The sequence below is a fragment of the Dendroctonus ponderosae genome, unplaced genomic scaffold, assembly GCF_020466585.1.
Source record: "Dendroctonus ponderosae isolate FM_Combo_2020 unplaced genomic scaffold, Dpon_F_20191213v2 Dpon_F_20191213_1, whole genome shotgun sequence".
Lineage (NCBI taxonomy): Eukaryota > Metazoa > Arthropoda > Insecta > Coleoptera > Curculionidae > Dendroctonus > Dendroctonus ponderosae.
In genome coordinates, this window is record NW_026017110.1 from 19,219,560 (window position 1) to 19,245,618 (window position 26,059).

The 26,059-nt window shown below is 31.2% G+C and overlaps 3 protein-coding genes across 12 annotated transcripts in view; 2 read left to right on the plus strand and 1 right to left on the minus strand.

Moving 5' to 3' along the window:
- The window catches only part of LOC109535686 (vascular endothelial growth factor receptor 1), a 24,267-nt gene extending 10,334 nt beyond the window's left edge, over positions 1–13,933 (plus strand). For 4 of the 5 annotated variants that reach the window (XM_048670696.1, XM_048670699.1, XM_048670700.1 and 1 more), the window contains 20 exons: positions 3,114–3,262; positions 4,044–4,224; positions 4,802–4,925; positions 4,982–5,181; positions 5,500–5,684; positions 5,788–5,932; positions 6,470–6,646; positions 7,078–7,233; positions 7,289–7,416; positions 7,551–7,710; positions 8,076–8,179; positions 8,339–8,489; positions 8,548–8,772; positions 8,877–9,045; positions 9,185–9,270; positions 9,791–10,077; positions 11,084–11,295; positions 11,623–11,728; positions 12,018–12,300; positions 12,988–13,933. In XM_048670696.1, the coding sequence (XP_048526653.1) occupies positions 3,114–3,262; positions 4,044–4,224; positions 4,802–4,925; positions 4,982–5,181; positions 5,500–5,684; positions 5,788–5,932; positions 6,470–6,646; positions 7,078–7,233; positions 7,289–7,416; positions 7,551–7,710; positions 8,076–8,179; positions 8,339–8,489; positions 8,548–8,772; positions 8,877–9,045; positions 9,185–9,270; positions 9,791–10,077; positions 11,084–11,295; positions 11,623–11,728; positions 12,018–12,300; positions 12,988–13,316 (3,557 nt within the window). In that variant the 3' untranslated portion in view covers positions 13,317–13,933. Of the gene's footprint in view, positions 1–1,717; positions 1,857–3,113; positions 3,263–4,043; positions 4,225–4,801; positions 4,926–4,981; positions 5,182–5,499; positions 5,685–5,787; positions 5,933–6,469; positions 6,647–7,077; positions 7,234–7,288; positions 7,417–7,550; positions 7,711–8,075; positions 8,180–8,338; positions 8,490–8,547; positions 8,773–8,876; positions 9,046–9,184; positions 9,271–9,790; positions 10,078–11,083; positions 11,296–11,622; positions 11,729–12,017; positions 12,301–12,987 lie in introns of all 5 variants that reach the window. The other variant, XM_048670698.1, reaches the window with a different exon arrangement.
- The window catches only part of LOC109535692, a 133,231-nt gene that overhangs the window by 99,161 nt on the left and 8,011 nt on the right, over positions 1–26,059 (minus strand). The window lies entirely within an intron of this gene.
- LOC109533006 (vascular endothelial growth factor receptor 1-like) overlaps positions 14,296–26,059 on the plus strand; it is a 29,298-nt gene continuing 17,534 nt past the window's right edge. Inside the window, exons 1-3 of one of the 6 annotated variants that reach the window (XM_048670692.1) lie at positions 14,296–14,389; positions 15,598–15,862; positions 22,639–22,766. In XM_048670692.1, the coding sequence (XP_048526649.1) occupies positions 15,778–15,862; positions 22,639–22,766 (213 nt within the window). In that variant the 5' untranslated portion in view covers positions 14,296–14,389; positions 15,598–15,777. Of the gene's footprint in view, positions 14,390–15,265; positions 15,498–15,551; positions 15,863–22,638; positions 22,767–26,059 lie in introns of those variants that run through there. The other 5 variants (XM_048670690.1, XM_048670693.1, XM_048670694.1 and 2 more) reach the window with 5 other exon arrangements.

Consider the following 26,059-nt stretch of genomic DNA (forward strand, 5'->3'; position numbering starts at 1 on the left):
AATAACCAATGTAAATATATTACATCCAACCATCATGTTTCTACAGAAGTAATTTTACTTTTTTCTTAAACGAGACCTCCGATAAGGCATTTAATTTTAATTTTAATAGCGCGATAATTAATTTTATTCAAACTCTTTATATATTGATAAGACTTTTAGTGACTGCTTTGCTATTCTTTTGCGATTCTAGATCAAAGACTTTTAGTGGCATCGAAGCTCGCGCGTAATAATATGATTATTAAAACCGCAGTAAAGTTTAAATTATAAAATTAAATTTAGCATTCACTTCATAGATTTAACATTAAATTTCCGCATTGCGAGCCATTTTAATTGAACAACCCTTTCATGATTTATATTAAACGATTTACTTGTTTTTCTCATAATTGTTTAGATCATGGTTTAGCTGAATATTTAATATTAAAGCGTTATTAAATTGTTATAAAATTTTAAGGGTCATATACATCCACATGTATGTTTAAGTTAAATTTACAAAATTTCATAATTGTTGTAAAACAATTCGATTATCTAAGTCATTTATTGCTGCAATATTATCAAAAGAAATTAAAATTGGAATAAACTTGCAATATTTTTATTTTTACCTCTTTGTAAATACAGACTGCGTCACTTTCTAAGCTAAAGACACAAGTTATTATTTAATTTAATATTTCAGCGTCAACCTTACCCTCATTCAAAACCTGTGTTAAATTATTTTAATTATGATGTCAACATGCGCCTCTCCCGAAGCATAATTAAATTATAAAACATAATTTTAATTTGTCTTACAACACTTTCAACATGCCATCATCTAAATTGAGTTTGCAAGAAAAAATAATTCGAAAATACTTCAGTTGGAAAGTAAAAAGCAGTGGAAAAATGGTGTATTTTGGAGACATGAGTTTAGTTTACAAAATGGGTAAAACTGATTTATTTTGCTTGCTATCGGCGTCATATGTGGGTTATCAAAATCAAAGAGTTTAAATTAGAACCGCTTTTCCATATTACTAATGTATGCACATAGAAATGAAAACTTTTCCGGCTACTCTATTCCATGCCAAGAGTAAATTATGCTAAAATAATCTTTATTCTGCTAAATATGCCTCACGCTTGAAGGTTTGATTATCAGCGAGAGCAGATTTTCCGCCGACATTAAAGCCCACTCAAGCTAAATATTTTCCAGATGAAATATTTGCGCATATTTCTACTGGTAAAATTTCAGTATTTCTACACTTTTAGAGATCTTAGTTGGTGCTCAAAGAATCTTGAAAGTCCTTGTCAGTTTATCTTTTCCAGTTAATTAGAATACAACAAGAGAACATCAACTGAATATTATTATAGGATGACTTAAAGCGAGTATTTTTGAAGAAGACAACTTTTATATTTGTTTGGATGCTGAGACAACCAAATTCATCGTATTTATAAACCGATCTCTCACGGTTTATAAGTGTGTTTTTGTTTCGGGTTCGGCTGCCGTGTTAAAACCGAAACATTAGAATTTAAAAATCTATCATTAGTCCAATGAAAAGTATGTGAATGTATACGTCTGAGATAAAGTAGAAAGAAATAAACATACATAATATACAATTCAAATAAAATCATCTTAATTAACACTAAAGCTGTAAATTTTTTTAATGCATGTTTTATCACATAATGTGCTGCATCAAACAGTTCAACACTTGCATTGCCTTGGGTTCCATCTTCTGTAATCATTATTTTGTAGATACATTCTGAATTTAATCCGAAAACTGGATTTACGTTCAAAGAGTTCCGCCATAAGATGCAGGGTATTTATTATTGCTCTTTCCAACGGGAAAATGACATAACTATTACAGAAAAATTATTATATCTCGAAATGGACCGTAAGTAAACAAGCAGTTGATCGGTGAAGGTTCAATGTTTTGTCGAATTTCTTTACTTGCTTAAATTGTTTTTTGGTGCAATGTTATCATAAAGTTAAGGATTACTTCTGATCGGGACACTATTTTTTTAAGGCGTTCTCAATTTTAATATTTTTATGTTTACCAGACACTCTCAATTTTTTATGCTTATCTCACTATTGGTAATATGGCTTGCTTATTTCCAGTTAAGAAAACCAGGAGTTTCACTTAAAAATAAAGTTTATCATCAAAGGTTGTTCACGTTATAACGCACTTGAATGCCAATTTCAGTAAGAACGTTTGCGAATAAATGTCTTCGGATATAATAAACTCTAGAAGAGCCCTACGAGCAATTGGTTGTTCCTAAGTCCCAGCAAGGGCTGCTTTTACAACGAATTATTTCAAACTTGTTTTGCAATAAATCCGATTTTCTTAGGCGCTAAAGCTGCAATAAACAGGACGGTAGAATCACGTGGGACTCATTCTTTGTGCCAATCGAGCAAAGTCCATTTGGATGGAAAGTGTATCGCTGGGAAGGTTTTTGCATTCTTTCGAAAGCCAATGTAAATAAAGGTCTAAATGTTTTTCATGCAAAATTCAAATTTTTCGTCATTGCAAGAAGAATTTCACAGAATCACATATCGCCTTAAAGTAAACTATTTTTTTTGACTCGATAAAGAAAAATATTCCAGAAATACAAGTTTATCTGCGTTAAGCTAGATCATTAATAAAAAGCTGTTTAATGAACTCAATATAATTTTTGTGATAAAATAGCAGGTAAAAATCATAAAATGACGAAATGGAAAACCACTTTTTTTCACTAAAATTTGTTATACATGAGCAAGCTTTGAATGCAGTCGGAATTGAACTGAATCCACATGCTGCTGAATTCGTACCAATATATTTGAAAAAATCTATTTTTAACTATTAATCTTCATGAAAAGGCAGCTGGTAGAATGACCGTCAATCCTGATATATCCCGAATTTTATTTAAAGCAAATCAGCATGATATTAGTTATAGAGATAGAGCATTATACTTTTGCAAAAACAAATCTATGGAATTATGTTTAGTAAGCTAATTTGCTTAAAATATTTGCACTCATAATTTGTCTGTCTGTTCTTGCAACTAAGCTCCTAACGAATTCTGCTTGGCTGTAGATAGTTTTTGATTAGTGCTTTCTCTCTTATCTGTCTGGACGCTAGATAATTTTATTATAATCAATTTGACTTAAACCTTAGCTCCCAGGATGAGATTGGCAGTTCCCAGAATAATCGATGCGTCGCATAATCATACTGAAGTTGGAGACTCCATAAACTTAAGTTGTTCTTTGGAAGAACGAGCGATTTCCATCAATTTTCATTGGACTACACCAAGAGGAACTTTCAATGTGAGTACAACATGTAGATGTTTCCATGCTTTGAGTTGTTAATTATATAGCCAGAAGTTGTTTTACTGTTTTTGGGAGACGATTCTTTGCAAATTATAGTCGGTAATATACAAAACAAAAAGCCCACAAACTACACAGAATATTGCAATAATAAGTATTTACATATTTTCGCTTCACTTGCATTATTTGCAATTTATGCATTTTAAACTTGGTATAAAGTTTCTTTTGTGAATAAATTCAAGTTTATTGCGTATTATTATCTGCAAAGATATGCCTTAACGGCAGTAAACAGTAACGTTTTGCATGCAGATGCTTACTTCGCCGTTACAATTTTTTTTTCCATTTTTAATTCGTCTTCAAAATGTATGGGTGTATGAACAAATTGTAATAGTTATAATGGGTGATTCAAAATTAACGGCCTTCTTTTTGATAATGTAATAGGCAAATGTTTAACGAGATCACAAACAAAAGGGGAAAATAAAAATTTGTATTTGACTAACTGACTATGATAAAAACACATTTTTTATAGTTTTAAGCTTAAACTACAAAAATAGTTTGATATTTGACATCAATAAAAACACTAAACCTTTTAACTTAAAGTAAAATATCATGCCAAATAATTTGAAACTCGATAGCTTCCGATCGAACATTTTCACTTTTGCTTAATTCTAAAGTCTTTCAGATTAGTTTTAATTTTTCATTTTAAATCAATTTTCAATACTACCTAAATGCAATTATGATAATTTCTTGAAGTTAATTAAAAAAACATTTAATTTTTCAGTTTAAGAATAATTCAGGCGATGTAAAAGTAGCTGATAATATGTACACAAAAGATCGCCAAACATTAGTTTCAACTATAACGATTAAGAACAGCACTCTTGCAGATACTGGAACGTATGTTTGCAGGGTATTTGATTATCAACACCATTCTGAAACAACCCTTATAGACATAATGGTTCATAGTAAGTATATATTCCGTCAAATAATTGCAATAATTTGCCACCGAAGTGAACTTAGAATAATATGAAGCTCACGCTATAGATTTACGTCTCGTTCTATCAAATATTTTTGCAACTTGTTGGAGAGGGAACAGAAAAGATCGAAGAAATAAATACGAGTTGGTTGACCAGGAATAATAATAGATTTTGTTCAATTTCCTTCGAATTTAAATATCCAAATAATGCAGAATATTAATCAGCTTTTAAAATAGAGAAGCATATCACACACACATTATTTGTTCTTTGCAATGCGTTAAACATCCTACATCCTCGATTATTAATTCTGATTTTAAATGAAATTTGTCTCTAATTGCAAGCTTTTCCCAATCATTCCTAGGAACAAATCAGAATTATTTTATTTGGTTTTTTTCGAACAAATATTTGGCTTGAGACAGGAGCTGTTTCTTTCAGAAGCTCTTAAAGGAATATCTCCAGAAAATATTTTTGTCACATAAATACACAATAATTATAAGTTTTTAAGCAGAAGCGAAGCAAATGGGTCCGAACTTTAAGAATAACGAAAACCTTTTAAAAATTCTAGATAAAAACGAGTGTTACATTGAAATTAAGGAAAGTAATGAGACCCAAACAATTTCCGTCAATGCCAATGAAAAAGTGCAGTGGATTGTGAATGTAGTTGGTCATCCGATACCAAACCTAACATGGTAAGTTAGTCTTCAATTCAGTGAATAACGCAAATATAAATTATTGCATATTTTAGGTATGATCCCAGAAATAATATAATCAAAAACAATTCATTATACAGTGGCGACTTTATTGATAGCCAAGCCATACTCACGATTGCGGATGTTCAACTAGAAAATGCTGGTTTATATAAATTAAGAGCTATTTCACGTCGCGAACATGCAACTGGAAACTGCTCAGAATCCGCTGAAATTAAAGTAATGTTGGATGTCGAAGGTAAGTGTTGAAAGGACCATCTAATGAAAATCAATGCAAAAAAATTAATGAAATGTTACAAAAAAGTTTATGTTAATAAAATAATCATACCTATTTAATCAAATTAAAATATCATAAATTCAGTGTTTGGATAATGCTTTCAAACTTTACTTTCAATAAGAAAAAAACTTCAACAGCGAGATTCTGTTAGATTCTGTTTAAAGCAATTTTACTTTCTGTAAGCCCATTAATTCAAGCTAATAATGAACTATTGCATAGTTTAAACTATGTTGGTGTATTTTGGTTTTTTGTTTAATTCTATTGCACTTTTTAATACAGCAAAACCAACAGTCTGTGTGACAATATTGGGACAATCATGCACAACCTCAGAGGAAAATGTTCCCAATTTTTTTTACGTTAACTCGGAAGCTATTTTGGAGTGCACAGCTACAGGGAATCCACTTGATCTCATTAGCTGGCAGCGAATAGTGTGCGAAGCTGGTGGAAATTGCCAGTTTTCTAAAGTTAGTAAGTTTGTTAGAAGACTCAAGTCTGTCATGTTTCTTCCCTATTTAATGAGTTTCGTATCAACATCGCAAAATATGTAGGAAAGTGTGTGATTTTTAGGAAGCTGAGGAAACTGTATCGGCATCTGAGTTGCACTCAGCCAAATCGAATTACACTATAGACACTTCCACAGACGGTAAAGTTAAGTGTCTGGCGTCTAATTATCTGGGAAGTGCCGAAGTATCAAGCCAATATTATATATCAGGTGAATAAAAGAAAGTTGCGTTAAGTAGTAATTAGAGCAAAATTATGGCCCGTGGAAAATGTATTATCTTTTAATAAAATGTAGATTTGAAAATTTCAGTTTGCGCAAAAAATTCGATAACATCGACTGAATTGAATGCACTTTTAGTAGTCCTACTTTTATACTTTATAAGAATGCAAGTAAAGCATTAATCGATCTAATCATTCGGAATTAAAAATGTTCAATTTTTAATGATTTAAGTAAGAATTTATTTACTGTCCATATTGGCTTTTGAATACTGAATCAATAATAGTTGAAATAATAATGCAAAATTTAAATAGATAAATATTAAAAAATCGAATTTTTTTATGAAAAAATATTTATAACAATCAATAAGTATATATTATTTTTAAATATTTAGTAATTCTTATGAATGTGGAATAAAATGAATGAGGTAATCACTATATTCATACATTAATTGTTATGTTATTAAACAATTGAGCTGTTGGTAACTTTTGGTTCAATATGCTACCTCACAAGAAACTTACATAATTACAGATGTAAAAGGTGGCTTCGATGTATTCAATTTTGGGCCCTATGCTATAGTCAATATGAACGAAACCTCAGTCGAAGTTATTGTAGCAGAAAATGAAAGATTCACATTCACTTGTGGTGTGTGCCCAAAAAAATCTGCGGAATTAAGCGTGTTGTTCAACAGTGAGCCGTTAGACGAACGTAAGTGTAGAAAACTGTTGTAATAAATTTAAATGGATAAACAATTACGAATATCAATATAAATGATTTTTTTGTAACCGAAATTTCTGTCAACTTTAAACTTTTCTTTGAAAATTTGTACGATCAAGATTATTATGCAAACCGGTTTTTTGACAATGTCCAAATAATTAAGAAACACTTTTCAGACAACTAGACCAGACGATAGTCTAAAAATTGGTTTGTGTTATAAATTATTATTAATTTCCAAAATATATTCTCGAAGATTTTCGGCGAAATAAATTGTCTTTTCAAGAATCAAGATTCTTATAAATTTTCAGCCAGACTCTTATATTTGCTATCAATACTATACAATATTCAACCCGCAACTCTATAAAGTTAATCACCTTTTGCAAATAAATATCTATTCATATTACTTAACTTATTAATTGCAGGACATTTTCAAAATACTGCAGACAGCGAGTTATCAACAAATAAGTCCGTACTGTTAAAGCACGTACAAATTTCCGATTCCGGAATATATACGTGCAGAATTCATAATTGGCACGACTTCTCCTATGAATATCGCAACATAACGTTAACGGTTAAAGGTAAATTACCTTAAGTGGAAATAATGAGAACAAACTGGAAAAAGTATGTTTTTAGTTCCAGAAAAACCTGCAGTGTTAGCCACTAATTTACTAAACGAAATCCTAATCGCGTATCCAAAAATGGATAAAACGCTATTTTGTAATGCCAGTGGAATTCCTAAACCCACTATTCAGTGGTTTAAGGTAAAAACTATTAGTTCACTTAGTAGTAGGTACTGACCATTTAAATGCCTTGAAAATAACAAATTTGACAAAATATATATTTTTTAGAAGTAGCAAAAAGTAACGCCAATAAAATCGAAGTAATTTTTTTTCAGGACGATCAAGTTATCAATCCGAGCGAACGAATATTTTTTGAAAATGAAGGAATGGAGCTGGTATTCAAGCCCACTGAGGCAACCGATGAAGGAATATATAAATGTGAGATATCGAACTCAAATGGTATGACTTACCGAGAAGGACAATTGAAATTTGAAGGTAAGCAGTAAAGAGTCTTTGAAACATTTAGATTACAACATCGATACTCTAATGCTGATTATATTTTTGCGGGAATGCAAATACAGAGATAAACAACAGATTAAAAAATATTACACGAAAAACCATTTATTAGCATTATATTATATGAAGCTTTATTTGTGTTTCTTGTAAAAATTTATTGAAGTGGGTTACTACCTATCAGTATTAACTTTGGTCATATTCCTAACTTAAAACGTTTCTAAGAAGCATGAATAACAGAGCAATAAGAGCCATACATACAATTTATCACAATATAAACACAATTAATTGAATTAATTTTCTAGGAACAATAGATTTATATTTTTTTGTTAATATTTCTGTTTCAGTAACCAAGATCTCTCTTGCTGTATATTACTACGTCACTGGTTTGATTGCCGTTCTCCTGATTATTGCTATCATTTATATTGTCATCAAAATTAGACGAGAAAAGGTAAGTTTTATATTTTTAATTAATCTCCGAATTTTAACGGTTGTTCTTTCCCTAGTATCCTAATAAACATGTTTCTCATTTCAAAGCTTTTCAAATTATCATGTTGTGGTCTGATTAAAACGAAGAATTGAAATCTTTTAAGTTTCACAATATTTATAGGAATTGCAACGGCAGCTGAAGGATTTAGGTTTAGAACATTTTCACAACGGTAGTCCTGAAAATCTCAATCCAGATCTAGGAATTGATGATCAAGCCGAACTTTTACCATATGACAAAAAATTTGAATTTCCAGTTGAACATTTAAATATAGGTAATTTTCACTTCAGGCGGTTTTGGATATTATAAAAAAGAGTTACTTAATAATTCAGGTAAGCAACTGGGCTCAGGGGCATTTGGCGTAGTCATGAAAGCTGTAGCTAAAGGTATAATTGCAAGAGAACCTTCAACAATAGTAGCTGTAAAAATGGTTAAGAAGAATGCAGATCAATCATACATCAAAGCTTTAGCTTCAGAGCTGAAAATCATGGTACATCTAGGAAAACATATTAATGTGGTTAATTTGCTCGGAGCCTGCACTAAAAATGTGGCAAAAAGTAAGTTTATTTGCTTCATTTGGCACCAAATTCCTGGCAAAAATATGTAGAAACTTGGCTGGCACAAATCTGCCTTACTTTGATACAAAATATATCATTTTCAGGAGAACTATTTGTTATTGTGGAATTTTGTCGCTTTGGAAACCTGCAAAACTATATTTATAAACATCGGGAAAATTTCATTGATCAAATCGATCCAGCTACTGGAGTTGTCGATTATAATATTGGACAAGAAATATCAGATAGGTCCTACTCCGTGGGCAGTGATAGCAGGTAACAATATACAAACAAAGCAACAAAACATGTACCAATTAAAAAAAATTATCTATAAAAGCTGACACACTCAAGTTAACACGATGATGCATATATGTTTTGTGCTTGTATTTATTATTTTTAAATTTATTTGATTTAGATGCAACGATGTCAGGTCACATTCTATGCAAGATTATAGAGACAGAGGACACACGATGAGTGGAAATACTCAAATTACATCAATTGGTACGCATAAATAACTTATCTTCTCTGAACTTCGAAATCAGGAAAATTAATGACTTGGGAAAATAAGGTGCCAATTTTAAAGCTGTGTATAACTTCAGGACATCCTAAAAGTGTCTGTATATTTTATGTAAAAATGATGACTTAAACTTAGAAAATATGCAACACAATTCACTGATCTGCGTTCAATAAATTTCCGCGGATGCAGGAAGATTCTGTGTTTAGAAGATAATATGAAATTAATATTAAAAAAAAAATGTTCTTTTCGAAAAATGAAAGAAGTTCCTCTCGCTCAAATAATGCGTTGCATGTGTAACATCTACAAACATTGCGGTCAATTTAATAGACCAAATAAAATATATCGTCATAATTTCGACTTTACTTATTTAAAATTTAAAATATTTAGAAAGTTACTTATATTTTTGATCTGTTTAATAAAATAAAAAGTCATAAAAGTTTTAATTAAAATTATTTCTTTTAAAAGCATCTTTGCTAAAATTGTTCCAACTCGGTTTTTTTTAAGGTGAAGAGAATATGCTTCTCAGCAGTAGTAATAGCGCTCAACCAGAATGGAGATTAAATTACAAAGGCGATTATAAAGGCGACGTAAAACCTATTTTAACTAGTGATCTTTTGGCTTGGTCATTCCAAGTGGCCAGAGGAATGGAATATTTGGCAACAAGAAAAGTACTTCATGGCGATTTGGCGGCCAGAAATATTCTTCTGGCCGACAACAATGTAGTCAAGATTTGTGATTTTGGACTGGCCAAAACCATGTATAATGATAACAACTATAAAAAGAAAGGAAATGTAAGTTTTACTTTTTTAATACCTATTTGTTAATTAGTTTTATTAAATAAATAAGTATAAAACAAGTTGTGTAAGGTGAGAGGCATATGCAGCTCTTTTGGCCCTACCGATAGAATTTCATTCAATTCATTAGATAAGATATGTTCAAATTTTATGGCGATAGAAAATCTTTGATTACCTGATTGATGCTCAGAAAATTCTTTTGGAGGCAGGATGAACTTGATATAGTTCCAGAAAGACAAATAACTAGAATGTATTTCTGCCATCAAGAATGTTTAAGTTAAATATCAAAGGCCTCAAGATTAATTACGTCGACAGAAACATGCGCCATTACGTTTATTTTATTAAATTAAAAAATACTAAATTTGGTGTGTATTTATTTTTCGTATCCATAAGTGAGAGGAAGTAGGTCTCTACGCACTGTATAAACAACGAAATCTGCTTTTGTGTATATCAAATACACAGTCAAGTACAAAAACTTGCTTCATTCAACTTTTCATAAGTACTAAAACCATGCAATTCCAATACAACTCTTGCAAACAAGAGGCGCCGAAGTTCAAATAATTATAATAATAATGACTGTTTTTTGCTTGGATATTTTCAAGATGAGTAAAAAATATATATACTTAAAGCTTATTTGACATGAATAAAGGTGGGTATTTCTTAAACGCTTATTATATACCAGAAGACAAATATCTCGAAATTAATGTCAGGTCTGTATTTAAAGTAACCTTTGTGATTGTTATAAAATGGTTATTTGATTTTATTTTCACTCATAAATATTAGTCAGTCGTCAAAAGTTACATTCGTGACTTTTTACTTTTTTAAAACATGTTTTTTTCTTTTTCTGCCAAAAACCGTTTTCGTTTTATTCCACAAATGTGTAAGCTTTCAAGATGTTCATTATTTTTCTGCTTTTCTCACCTGTCTAGTCTCCCTACAAACTCAAACTTACATTATACCAAACAATACATGAATATTATTAATTCACTTATTCTTATTTCAGAATCCTATGCCAATAAAATGGATGGCGATAGAATCACTAAGAGACAGAGTTTTTTCAACCCAATCAGATGTATGGTCTTATGGCATAGTTTTATGGGAATTTTTTTCATTAGCTAGAACGCCTTATCCTGGAATGGAAGCAGATGAACGTCTATACCAGAAACTAGTTGATGGTTATAGAATGGAATCACCACCTCTGGCTCCTGAGTATATGTACGTTTCAAAGTTCACTTTTTCTCATAACATATACTCTTATCTGGAGCGCAAGAATTTGGATCAAACTCAAATAAACTCTCATCATATTGTTGAGTTGTTCAATATAAAAAAGAGATTAATTATTTAATGAATTATTTAACTCATTAATTGTATGCACCTTGAAAATGATACATGCGAATCTTATGTTTCCCAGACATTCACTTTGATCCTCAACAATTGATCCATTTGAAGGTAAACCATATAAAAACGCTTGCAGAAAGTGTAACAAAAGCTTCAAGGTTCGATATTCAACATTTACATTAAAACTCAATGTATTTATTTCAGATATCAAATAATGCAGGACTGCTGGAATGTTAAACCATTAGCAAGACCGTCCTTTAAAAAGCTGGCAATGTCTATCGGAAATTATATGGAAGATATCGTTCGTCAGGTAAAATTTTCAAATTATTTGTTTTATCGTAACCTTTCAATCATTCATCTAAACATATGCTCGAATTTTTAAATCGCAATCACGAGCGAAAGTTAATATTTATTTCCAGATGCTAATTGTAATTTAGAATTTACGTTTTCAATAGTGTTGCTAAAAATTATTTAGCCCAGCTAAAGAAACATTTTTCTTTTTTTAATATGTGATAGATTTGCAATTTTGCGAAACAGATTCAACAAATATGACCAAAGAAGTTGTTAATTTGTTAACTAATGGGCGAATGTGTTTGCAGCATTATGTGGATTTAAATGACCCGTACGTTCAAATGAACAACGAAAACATGAACAATACGGACTTCTTAGGAATGTTAAGTCCTCCATCGTTTGATTTTTTGTCCACTCCGTCGCCAAGGTATGTAAATGTGGAAAGTCCTACTGATGAGCAACCAATCCCGAAAACTGGAGGTACTCCAGACGGTTATCTTTGCATGGATATCAATGAAAAACCGATTCGACAAAACAAGAATGACAATGTATTCAAGTATGGTCCTGCAGGACGATACACGCCAAATATGGGTGAGTACCGAAAACATTGCTTCCGTTCTGTTTTTTTTTTATTTTTTTGGGACAATTTTATATCCAACGGTAGAAAGGAAACGTCCATTTATGTCGATGATATTCAAATTGCGGTTAACAAAGATACGTGAATTATTCACTATCCCAGAGAGTGAGAATAAACATAAATACCAAAACCAACCAGAGTAATTAATGTAATCTAAGAAAAACCTAAGCCTTTGAGCATGAAGAATACGGGTAACTTAAACATTAAAAAAAATTATTTGCCTATTGTTTGTAGGGTAAACCGAGACTCAATACATAAATTGATCTGCATTTTGTGAATGTCCAAAAATAAAAAAAAAAGTTTGGAATAACATGCGGGACTAGTGAAAAATGTTTATAGAAAACGAAGAGATATAAAAGAATAGATAGAAAATGTTTTTATAGAAACCTACAAAAAATAAAAAACGTTTTAAAAACTGCCTTATTTTAGTAGTTAAAGCATTTTATAATATATGTCTTCTTAATTTAACTGAAAACGTTTTAAGGACTTTGTAATTGACAAATTAATTTCGACCTGTTACATTGCGGAAGTAAATGCAAAAAAGTGAAATATTTCAGCACATCGAATTATCGAGCATTAATAAAAAATGTAATCACATATTTATTTGCACTTTCCTATACTAATCGTTATGTAATTTACAGAAGGGCATGAACTAAGGCCAATGCTACACTCGAGCGACAATTTGGAAAGTGACTCTGGATATCTAACTCCTGTAACGCCGATAAACAGTATTTCGAACCCCACATACCTTTGTATGCCCAATACTGAATTGCAGAATCCAAAAAATGTGGTTCGAATAGAGGAAGCGGAACTCGATAATTATGTCACAATGCCCCAATACAAGAGTTTAGTAATTAATAAAATTCAAGATAAGGATAATAAACGCCCTTTTAAACACAACAATGGAATAAATGACCATAATCAATATGTAAATATTAACGTTGATTCGTTCGACTCAGTTGACTTGTGAATAAGATTATTTTATAAAAAAGTATCACAAAAAAAGTGGTATTTCGACAGAAAACTCGAAACCATTAAAAATGTGATAGTGAAAAGCTATAACATATTTTAGAGCTATAAATAAGTGCCATAAAGACGACAAATTCAATTAAATCATCATTGATTTTTTCAGTTTATGTCTATTATATTTGAAAACGAATACATGGTTTTTCTTCATGAAATTGGTGTTGCATGCAACTGCATAGAAAGGTGATAAAATTGGCTTTGAAGGTAAAGGAATTATATACTTACAAACAAATCTAAATTGCTTCGTTTGATGTTATTTTCTTTTAAAAGATATCACTCAAAAAGCGACAAAAATATTTGTTGTATACACAATGAATTGCAATGTGAAATAAAAAAGCATACAAAACGAAACATAAAATATATAGTAGTTTTACTTGCTAGTATATAAAGGTGTGTTTATTATTTTTTATACTATACAATGTTTGTTTGACTTTTTACTAAACTATTAAATTTAATTGAATTAGTAGTAACTAGCGTAAATTTCGTTTGCATCAAATGATTATTATAAAGCTGTTATACTTATAAAGAAAATAGAAATAGGTTAATAGAAAATTAAATACACAAAAATTGTTTAATATTAATCCCAAAAAACCGCTTTCCTTCACTGACTTTTTCCGTTTTTATGGATTAAATACTTTTGACTGCTAATATGATCACTTTCTTTGATCATCAAAAATCGTGTGGTTCCAAAAAACGAGTAAAAAAAGTATAAATATTACTTGTAAACCGAATAATCAACTGAGAAAAAATGCGAACTGAAACGAATGTTTAGAGCCAAACACGTAAACTATGTCGAGTTTACTAGCAGTTTTTTCAGAACGTAACGACGGAGAAATGAATAATTATTGGAAATTGGAATTTAAAATGAGTCATGGCTCTCGAGCAACCTTCTGCCTTCTGCAGGCTGAAGAAACCTTCGATACCATTTCGATCTTTGTCTGCTGCTCGAGACTTGGTACCTATAGGCTGAAAATCTACAGTCTATACCCAGATCGACAAAATGCATCAACTTTAAAGGTAAATAAAAAAATATAGTGATACTTTCTGAAAATCTCTTCAGTATTTGGAGCGTTAACGGCGCTTACGATGATTCATTCCATCATTCTTTCATCATGCGTCATTGCAATTTAGTTAGTAAAATGAAAAAAAAATCCTAAGAATACAACTTTGAAAGAAAATTTTTTGTTGGTGAAAAATCGCACCATTTTGAATTAATATTGGAACTAATTGTAATCTATTACTGCTTATAAAGTAGGTATATACATTTTTTGTAAGAAAAAATACTAAATTTTCTTTTTCAGAAGCAATAAAATATCAATGATAGAGTAAAAAATATTGAAATTATTTGAAAGAAAAGTAGTAATTACCACAATTATGTAGGTAGCATTACCATTATTATTTATAATTTCAATTCAAAAATTGGTTTATTGGCTTAGATACACTGTAAACAAATATTCTTTCAAAATGTCTTACTATTGCCCAACAGGCAAATCGGTAATAAAATATATATTAGAAATTACATATTTTCCTTTGGGTAGATTTAATGCCACAGTTCGATGTTAATATACTTTGCTTAAAATAAAAATTATCTTATTCGACAGCCTATCGTGCAAATAAATAAAAGAAAACTAGACATTTTCTCTGGAAATTATGTTTTTGCGGTAAACACTACTTATAAAACTAAAAATGTTTCACTTAATGATCTCATTTTCTCAGTTGATCGTTCTTCAGAGCATGTTTTGTTTTGTAGGTAAAAATAGAAGCAATCTAACCGTAGAGCATGTAAAGTCGGTCTTGCTAATTAAAGTTAGTTTAAACTACGAAGCCAAATAATATAAGGTGTAGTTTTGCGACTGTTCCCACATGTATATTTTAATTTAAGATCTCAGTAGCACCTGGTTTTCTTCAGCGTATAATTCTGTTCGTATATATCATTTAGGTTATAATGTTCTCAATCACTTCATTAAAATAATTTTGTTCTAATGTCGGCTTAAAATTACTGAACTGAATAATGTGAGTATCGAATATCATCAAAATCTCAACCAAAACAATTGTATTGGGAAATACCTTACCTATATGATTACACATGGAAAATTTGATAAATATGATATATACGACTTCTCAGGTAATCAAGGATTGTTGGAATTACATAGTAAATAAACTACAAGCTGATGATCGCGCAACGAAATAATGTGACAAATTAACTGGTTGCTTTCTCTTTCCAGTTGATCAAGACCAATTATGAATTACGAATACGGACGGCATTTACGTTGAAGCACTTAAGCAGGTTTAAGTTCGTATGTGACTTAGCTTAGTCGAGCTCGAGTTTTCTATGAAGTCGCTTTAAGTTCAGTTACTGTACGAGGCCAGTGCGAATCGAAGAAACGCGAAAACAATAGGAATGTATGAAAACAGTGACGTCATGCTGGTTTAAGATGAGGGAATTTTACTTATTGTGGTGTTTCGTCGTTCTATTTCATGTCAGAAAAGGTAAATTAACATGGAATGTTCAACCTTCATTAACCAAAGTAATGAAGATTAATTGTGAAAGAATTTTCTGTATGTACTTAAATTTTGTGAGTGTAAATTGATCCTTAAATACCCGCGAAATTACTCAAAGCAAAATGAAATTTAGAAAAATAAAGTCTATTTTGTATTGAAATGTCTTTTACATGTCTTTCTTGTACATGAGTTATTTCCACAAGTTAATAAGTAATCGACTTTTAATCGTCTATTCAGTGGCGATCAACACCTGTTTTAAAGATGATGTTTTCCTTCAATTACAGTAGCGGACCTTGGTCGTATTAAATCACTGTATTTTGCAAATGATCTGCAATAAAAATTTAAAAATGGTTGGTTTGCTTCAATACAGGCAAGAAACCCATTCTTTGCCAAAGAAGAGCATCTATAAAACATGCCTAAACAATTACTGAAGTCTACGTTTAATATAATTTTCTACGTAAATAAAAAAATCTACGTTTAATATAAATTTTGGCAAACTTGAATAAATCAGTTCTGAAACCAATTTAAATAGTTAAAAATGGAGTGGAGGAGTAAACAAAATAATCTGTAGCAAATTTGTTTATGACTCCTTTTGATGAAATTAATTTCAACAATTTATTTTTTAATTCAATACAATGACTAACTGATGGAGTTTATTTTGACCGTAGTTGAAGCTTTAAAAGCCTTACACGTTCATGAATATTAATTCTAATGTAATGCGTTATCAACTGTTAACGAATCCGATTTACTAGTTGCACGAAGTGACATGAATTGACGGAATTTCATGTTATACCTTGTTCATCATGATTAAATTAACCTGAAAACAAGAAAATGTGTTGCAAAGTAAACATTCACTGGCCTTTTCCTTATTCCTTTTAGTCACCTTAGTTCAAGCACATAAGTTCATTTTGGAGTAACTTCATTTTAAGTTCCGTGCATTCGAAAGTATGAGCAAATCGCTTATAACCACCAAAAGTTCGAGTTGGTGGGACAAAATTTGCATTTGTTTAAAATCGCCCTCGTAATATAAAAGTTTAATTCGAATGGCAACGATTGTATTCGGTTATATTCGCTGAAATGTCCACGAGTGAGAGCAACATACCAATTACGATGGATACCAAACTATCTTAGGTGATATACAAGAGCTGATCGTAAAATACTACTAGTAAGAAATAGTTTTAGTATTCAGCAGAAACCTGAGCATCTGTTCTAAGAGCTAAATTAATTTCTGATTTTTTTCTCTGATCTGATTTCGGGCCCATGAAAAATAGTGTTTCATTTTTTGCCACCATCTATACTTGACTGATACACAAACCTAAATAGGCATCGTTTACTGCTTTTCTAATTACGTTGAGGAACAACAAAGCGATATGGTGAACAAAATATGCAAAAAGAAGCACTGATGCTGCTATAGCAGAACAGAAAGGCCATGTTTTCAAAAACTTCAAAATTCTTGGAATTCGAGAATTGACAAACCGTTATTTAATTTTTTTAAAAAAACCTAAAAAGAACAAAAAAGTAAATTGCATCGAAAACAGCATTGAACAGATGATAAAATTATCTAATCCTTAAAATCCCCAGATATTTGCCATACAAATAGATAAATGAACTTTCTGATGTAGCGAATGTGAATTATCGTTTCACAATAAAATGTTACATAATGGTAGCATACTGATAATCTGACATTAAATATACATAAATGTGATTTGATTTTAAATACGCTCTCATCGTAAATTCCGACTGTTTATAGACAATGTCAATTATCGTTACGATACTACATAAGTGGGTGGAATTGCAGCAACTGCCCGGGATTTTTAATGGATTTTCCACTGCCTTGTCCTGTTTCAATTTTTTATCTGCTCTTAGGAAATCAAACATTTGCTATTTAGTGCTTTAATTCGCATGTTTCAATTAGCAGACCGTTGACGTCTTAATTACGTACCTATTGTTTATTGATTATTCAAATGTACAGGGTTATTGATTGAGCTTTGGCCAACCGTTTTTACATCTAATTTGAAATTTAGGAAAAAACATTAAATACAAAAGTTGTAGATTATAACGTCTGGTTTATTTTAAGATACTACCAATTTATACAGGGTTCAAGTTATCTCAAGTTATCTCAAGTTCAAGCCGCGTATCAAATTTACATTTTTTTCAGTGAAATGCCACACTTTTTATTGCATGTTCGAATTGTACGCAAAATTCTGGAAGAAGGATTTTTTTTTATCAATCAAATTTTCGCATCATAAAACAATGTTTTATCCGAAACCGGACAAATTTTACAACAATCCCCACTTCTACTGATTTCTCAAAAAAATTTAAACTTGACGAGAAATAAAAAAAAAACGTACAACTTGAAGTGTAGTTAGCCAAAAATTCGTACCTCCCAAACCACTTACATCAAAAAAATTATGGTGCTTTATTATTATTAATTAAATATATCGTGCTTTATGTTCGCTTTTCGATAGAAAAGTGGACCAAATTTGACTAAAATCCCCACTTCAACTCGACGGAAAATGAAAAAAACATGTACAACTTGAAGTTACGTTCAACAAAAATTCGTAACTCCCAGACCGCAATTCGAATATGCAATAAAAATTGTGTCATTCCTTAAAAAAATGTAAGTTTGGTCTACTACTTGAATTTAAAACACCCGGTATAAATTTGTATCATCTTAAAGTAAACTAGACGTTATTATCCACAACTCTTATATCTAAATATTTTTCTCTAAATTTAAAATTCGATTAAAAAACGGGGTGGCCAAAGTTCAATCAATAACCCTGTACAAAGCAGTAGTTTATTATTGCATTCTCTTAATGACTATTTTTAGGCAACGCTAGAACATAAACCTGAAATGGCATTTTTATAAAACATGCTTTTTCCGACCAGAAGTTTTATAGTGCATCAGAGAAATATAAAACCTTTATGGGGGGAACAAATATTTATACTTATCGGTTTCTTTGGAAAAGTGCTGTACTATGTCAAAGTTTTAAGAGGTTTTTTTTTTTTTTAATTTTCAGAACTTGCCGGCAACTGGAAATGTTTCTTTTCCCGTTATAAAATAAAGTTCAAGAAAAAATGCAAAAAAACTTCGTCACGTTTGCCTTCTCTTCCAATGCCTCTCCCATGTTCTAAATGCCATCAACCTATATTTTGTAGGACAGAGAATCGTGATTAAGTTAACTAATACTCTTCATATTTCAAACGGGTTGATGTTTACTGAAAATTATGCTACTGGGAAATAGTAATATTTCAATCATCAAATAATTAGACCTTCGACTACTTAAAATAAGTTAGTTCCAAATGCCTATTATTTACCTAAATCAATCCTAATAATGGATCAGGAAGCTATTAACAATGTGGTTTGCATCAAATTTATAGTCTTATAATAATTAGGAAGAATTTCTTTCAGGAAATAAACTCTTTTTTTTGACTGATTTCCCTAATTTGTGTGCTTCATTTTAGCTCATCAAAGTCCCGGCTTTTGTTGATCAGTAATAAGAACTAATAGGTCACAAACACGTCCTTGGAGTGCCTGCTTGCATACGAAAGAATTATCATACCATTTCATAATTTTTTACTTATTTTTTCTCTTAGATTAGAACAAGAACAACGGATTAGAAAATGGCAAACTACTAGGCATTTGAAATAAACATTTATTCTCAGTTAAATACAGGTTAATATCGAGTTTTACAGAAATGCTTAGAATGAATGTGTGCAATAAGCAAGCATATTTTATGTTAAAATAGCAGGACGCAAACAGTTCCCGATTGTTTTTCATAAGTAATAATTCAAATAAACAAAGCCAAAATTTTCTATTGATGTAAAAACTTATTTGCGTGAACATTTCCATAGCTTTTCTAACATTGTCTTCTCTAAATATTTATGCTGTTAAACCTGGGTTCCAGAGGAAACATTTGGTTTGGTTAACCTTGAAAATGCTATTAATTCTTTTAAAAATTGGTTGAACCATTCTGAGTGGCCATTAAACTTATTTGCGGAATATTACGAGATTGTGGATGTGTGGATAATTTAAGATTTGACGAAAAAGACTGGACATTTTTTGCGTTTCTACTCTTTTGGTAGATAAGAACGAACAAAGGAGTTCTATTGCAACTAATATTTTTAATTTATTAATTACTTAGTCTGTTTTAAATACGATATTGCAGATAAGATAATAACAATTATATATGTATGTATTTTAAGTTTGGGAAATGCTTTTGGTTGTATGCCGCGTTGCCAGCAGATCTTACCATGCCTTTTATAAAAAAAAATATAAAATGTCCAAAATTGCCTGACGAAGGCTGAAAATTCAAACGCCAGCCTTTTTTGTCAAATAATTTTACACTTATACCACACATTGCATTACGAAATTTATATAAATGTGACTGTCCATCTTTTCTAGAAATTGGGAATATAAATGCCAAAGTTAGTCCTGCATAAGCAACCCCTAAATTCTATAGCAAAGTAAAAAATCTTGACAGTGTCAAGATGATTACTCTAAACGAACCTTTTCCACACATAGAACGCATATTGCCCTATAAAATAGACCCGAAGGTAAATCTTCGACTTCAGTGGTTTCTGAGAAAAGTACTGCCAATCTTAAGACTGCATAGACAACCGCAAATTGTAAATAGTAAAATTAATACATTTTTAAGATAGCTTGTAGAAGACTCGAATATCGACATTTTTCCTTCTTTTAAAGCAGAATATACTCAAGAAAATTCATCAGAAAGTCGCTGTCTGACTTGACCGGTATCTGCACAAATAAGCGGAAACATATTTGTTTTGTTTCGCAAACGTTTTCTGAGGATGATTAAAAATTAAAAAAAAAACGTTCCACTCATAAAACAGATGTTGCCCTACAAATCCCAAATAAAGGTAACGTTCTCACCTTGTACATTTCTCAGGAAATAAATGTCAATCTACGATCTGCTTAAATATCCGCAAAAACTCCATGCAACATTGAAGATAGCCTGATAATGGCGGAAACTTTTGACGGGCGGATCTATTGTAGAATAAACTTGGCACTATAAATTACCAACAAAAAATAATCTCGCACTTTGTTAGTTCCAGTTGAATGAATAACTGCCAAACTCCGGCCTGCTTAAGCAACCTCATAAACCAAACGAAGTTTTGAAAAATTGTCAAAAATTGCATGAAGAAGTTCTAAACAAAAAAAAAAGTAAATCTAAACTTTCTCCGGCTTGGAAACTGATCTTGCCCTACAAATTGCATCAATCTGGAACTTTCTCCCTTAGGAAATGACAGAGAAAATAAATGCTAAACTCCAGCTTGCTTGCAATTAACAACACAAATACCCGACGTCATTTTGAAAACTTCTGGAAAATCGGAAAATGGAAAAAACCGCTTTCTACTCATAAAATAAATATTCCACTCTAAGTGCCTACAAAAATAACTATTTCGTTGCAATCATTTCTCAAAACGAAATTCTCAAACTCCTTCATGCATAAATAATCGCAAAATCCAAACGGAAACTTGAAATGATTTTGCAATTAACTGAACACTAGTCTATATGAAAATTTGAACTTCGAAATATTGTGCCTTCTCTCTTTAGACTTTATTCCAAATCTTACACGAGTGGGGTTTTTTTTTGCAATATTCCCTTAACGGTATTTCATTGTCTGTATTCTTTATGAGCACACATTTTTATGGCCGTTTTTCGTACTGGCAGCAAATTGTGTATCCTCTGTACTCTGTACCTCATCATTTCTCCAATTATTCATTCCTATGAGTTATATTCCATAAGGATAATTAAGAGTCTTCCAGATTATGATTTTGAGAGCATTCTGAACACTAATTCTACGCACTGTTGCCTCCGAAGATATCTGGGACAAACACTTTTGCGCGCGTTGGTCTAAAAAGCTTGCAAGTCTCCAAAATAATAATACTAAATGGTGTGTAGGTCCTACCTACTGTAAAATGGAACTGGAAAGCTCCAAAATATTATATTCTAAAAGGATTAAAAAATGTCTCAATTTGTCAATTTTCTGGATCTTCGGTCGATTAAAGTTCTCCTACTATAAACTGATGCACCTGGTAAATTTAAAGCCGAAGCTTGAGTAAAGATCTTGCTGTTACTACAACATATGTTTGTTAAAAGGTTTGCAAAATATTTTTGCAACATAATTTTAACAAAATGTTGAAAACCTTTTACGTCAAATGGTTCTATGTAAAAACACGGATGTGGAATTTCTTGATATTTTCTTGGCATGGCCATTCACATCGGTTTAACCAAGAACGGGCATAAAACCACAGTATCCATGTTGGCTTTGCGTTGTATCCGGTTTGCAAGATTAGATATCAATTTTTCAAATAATCTACGTTTCAGTCGTGCGTACACATGTTCTAGTAGATGCATGACTCAAAACCAATCTTGATAGTCTAGTGTGAAATTTATAAACAAACATTTAGCTAAAAATATTATTGTGTGAATACCGAGACCTTCGCAGTAATTAGGAGTTTGAACTTTTTTTTTAACTGCCAAGCTTATTGCTAGTTACTTGAGCTTCCACGTGAAGTGGGAATGGCAAAATTTTCTCAAGAATTCTTCGACAAGATGGTCAAATTAAATAATTAATTTATCAATTGCAAGAATGTAATATTTAATTTGACAAAGCAGATGCGCTATGTAAAAATTTGTATCCTCCATAGTTAAAGTTATAATTATGATGACTGAAACTCTAAAAATTACAGTAAAAATAAAGACAAAGCCATTCTCCACAACCATTTTTTAATTTCAGCCTTTGGAGACAACCCGGTGATTATAGGAAACGACAATGCAGACAGTCCTGTTATTCCTGCAGGCGAAAGCTATAACTTAACGTGTTATGGAAGCCGCCCAGTACATTGGATTACTCCATCGCCACCGGTAAAAGCATGATTTTGATTGATTTTTTAAAGCTAATATATGAATATTCCTATGTATGAATTGAACCAATTTTAAAATGTATAATCAACTTCTTTGTAACAAATTTAATACACTTAATTTGAAGTTGCGCTTTATTCAGGGTTAACATATTCAGGTGTTATCAAGTTAATTATGTTGCCATGCTCATAAACCAATGCAATTTATAAATCTACTCACTGATTTCGTTTAACGATAACGTTAATGTGTACTGAAAAATTCTGCTTGTTCGAACGGCCTTTTATGCTATATTTTTTATACTACAATATAACAAAAGTAATTCACATAATACTTTAGAATATTTTTAACAAAAATCACATTCATTGTCCTGTTCTAAATGGTTTCGCTACACACTGTATCACATAAACTTATATTTAACAATGAATCACACTGAATATTAACTTAGCTTTATTGAAAAACTGTCTGTTCAACTGTGTATGCAGTAAATTCATTAATATTCAGCAAGCAAGTGAGATACTAATTACTATGACTCACAAGTAACATTTTTTATGACAAAGGATGCTGCGAAAAGTAAGAAAACAGTCTTGGCTGACTAGTAATTATTAGTAAAACCACAATTGCATTTAGAAACGCCGGGCTCTTAATATTAACCACAATTTTATTAGGAATTTTTAAACATTTGCAGGGATTTCGTTGAGCTATATTTATAGACACCTTTTAATAGTCTAATCAGATTTAATTAATCGGCAAGCCAATATTTTCAAATCAAATGTAATTTCTTAAATAAGTACGAGTATAACCGGCAATTTTAATTAAAACCAATATACTTCTTGCTATTTATAGATGTTGCGATTTTTATTAACCATAGCTTTAAATAAAGCTGTTTCTTATTAAAATAATGTTAACTTGTTTGAAGATCAGATAAAATGTTTTCCTGACTTTTCGAAGCGCAATAGACTAACATCTTTAGAGGCAAATGCTAAATCAAATTAGGTTTCGATTTGGTTTAGCAAAGAGATTTTTTCCAACAGGTAGAAAATAGAAAAAAGAAAAGGTCATGATTTCAAACATGCCGCCACTTTTTTACTCATATCTGAGCTACAAAATAAGTTGGTGTGCTAATTTTTACTACACTGGATAAATAATCATATAACAGATTTATCAAGTGAAACATAACTGAGAAAGGATTAGCAAAATTACGCGGTTTCAACAGAATCGGCCATCAGCTCAAACATGACGCCACTTTTTTCATGATATCTGAAAAACTCTTTGAGCTGCAGCGTTCACTTTCCTACAACTTCATTGAGACAAAACTATCTACCAATTAAGTGCGACTCAAGGTAGGAGATAATGGAAGATTTTACACAAAAGTGAAATTTGAATATTACACATTTTTCTGGGAAATTTGAACTAAACAGCTTAATATTTATTTATGTACTTAAACTGTTTTACTGCTTGAAACACTTTATTCCACACGTCCCATAGAGTTCGAACATGCAGCTATAAAAAACGCTCGAATTGTAACTAATTTGACAATTTTTTCAAAAATGTTGGCGATAAAGCCATCGTTTCAAACATATCTGAATAAGAAAATGAGACAGAGAGTTTATTTCCACATCACTGGATTAAGAATTAAATGTTTCATTCACTAATTGAAACTCGGCCAAGAGTTTTTCTAGAAAATGCAAAGTTTAGACAATAGTTTTCTTTCAAGAGGTTTTAGGAAAATTGAGCCACCAGCTCATACATCATGTCGTTTTCTTACAACTCGATAGATAATTAAAAAGCTCATTCACCTAATCAAACTTGAGTGAGGCACAAACATCGATATTTCAATATTATAAATTGTTAATAATTATATATTGCATTATTATGTTTATTTATAGTTTTTTATTTTATTATTATACGATCTTGCATTATCCTTTAGTATGAATGAATAAGTAACACTCTTAGTACGGACCAGATTTGTATCATTGAAATTTCGTTTAAAGCGAGTGATTTTATAAAAATCTTGTTTTGCAAACTTGAAATCAGTTAAGAAACTTGAGTCATAAGAGTTTGAAGGTCGAAAAGACGATATTTCAGGACAAATGTTATCAAAGTTTTCTTTGTGGATTTAACGTCGCATTCTTATTTTGGAAAAATAGCTTGTTGTATGTAGAAATGTTCTGCATAACTGTTTTGTATGATCGCGCCGACTTGGAAATTTGTTGAACAACGTACGATTTGCTCTCAAAACTGAATCTCGGATAATTGCGATTAGTTGAAAAACTTGGAAGTCATGATGGTTTTAAGATTGAGAAGACGATTTCCCGTTTCCCGAACAAAATACTTTGAATTTTTCCCTCGATAACTCAGTTTCAAAATTTAGCTTTAAACATCCAGATTGTTTGCATTTGCAGTAGCTTGGAACGAAATGGGCTCTGAATATTGGCAAGCGAAAAACTCTCTTACTTGCAAATACTTCGACTCTTTACCCGGTAACTATCGGTCAGCTATCAAAATTTTTCAGAACTTGAGAAACTCGTTAAAATCCCATAGACTTGGCGTAAAAAGCTATTTCAGTGCCAAATTTCATGGTCACCGTCTTAGCGCCAGGGAGTTCATTTCGTTTCAAATTTTCAAAGAGTTCAGCGCTGGTTGTTTCTGGAAACGCGCTCTTTTGCTACAAGTTTGGCGGCGTACCAAGATTTTTTTCACTTCAAAATATAATTTTGGGAGCAACTCAATAGTTTAAAAAAAGTTTTCCAATAATTTATCTCTCTTTTGAAAACTTCGGAATTTTTATAAATCGCAAATGTGCCAATTTTTCACTTAAGAGTCGAATTTAGACCAAAACGCCACTTTTCATTGACATGGTTTGGTCGTATATAGTTTCGCAGAAAATGGACTTTGGAGTTAGAGAGGCTTAAACTACTACCCACATTGTTTGTACACTTATTTGCCCAAAACTTCGCAATTCCGATGTATATTTTCAAAGTTTCTAAAGCCCCAACAAGCCCGAAGAAGTAGTTATAAAAGCCATTCCAGCCTCAAATTGGATAGCGGCAACCGCAAGGGAGTAAAACGAGTTAAACTCAGTGTGCAACCGTTTGAAAAAAATATTTGAGAAATTAAGACTAGTTGTAAAAGTTGACATTTATGAAGACTTTCATGCCGAATACACGATTTTCCAAGCAAAATATTCTCAGTCAAAAATTTTCCAATGAATTTACGGTCCAGTACCCGAATTTTTGGAAGAGTAGGTATAATTTTTTGTCTACAAAAGGTATTTTTTTAATTGTAGTTTTGATCTT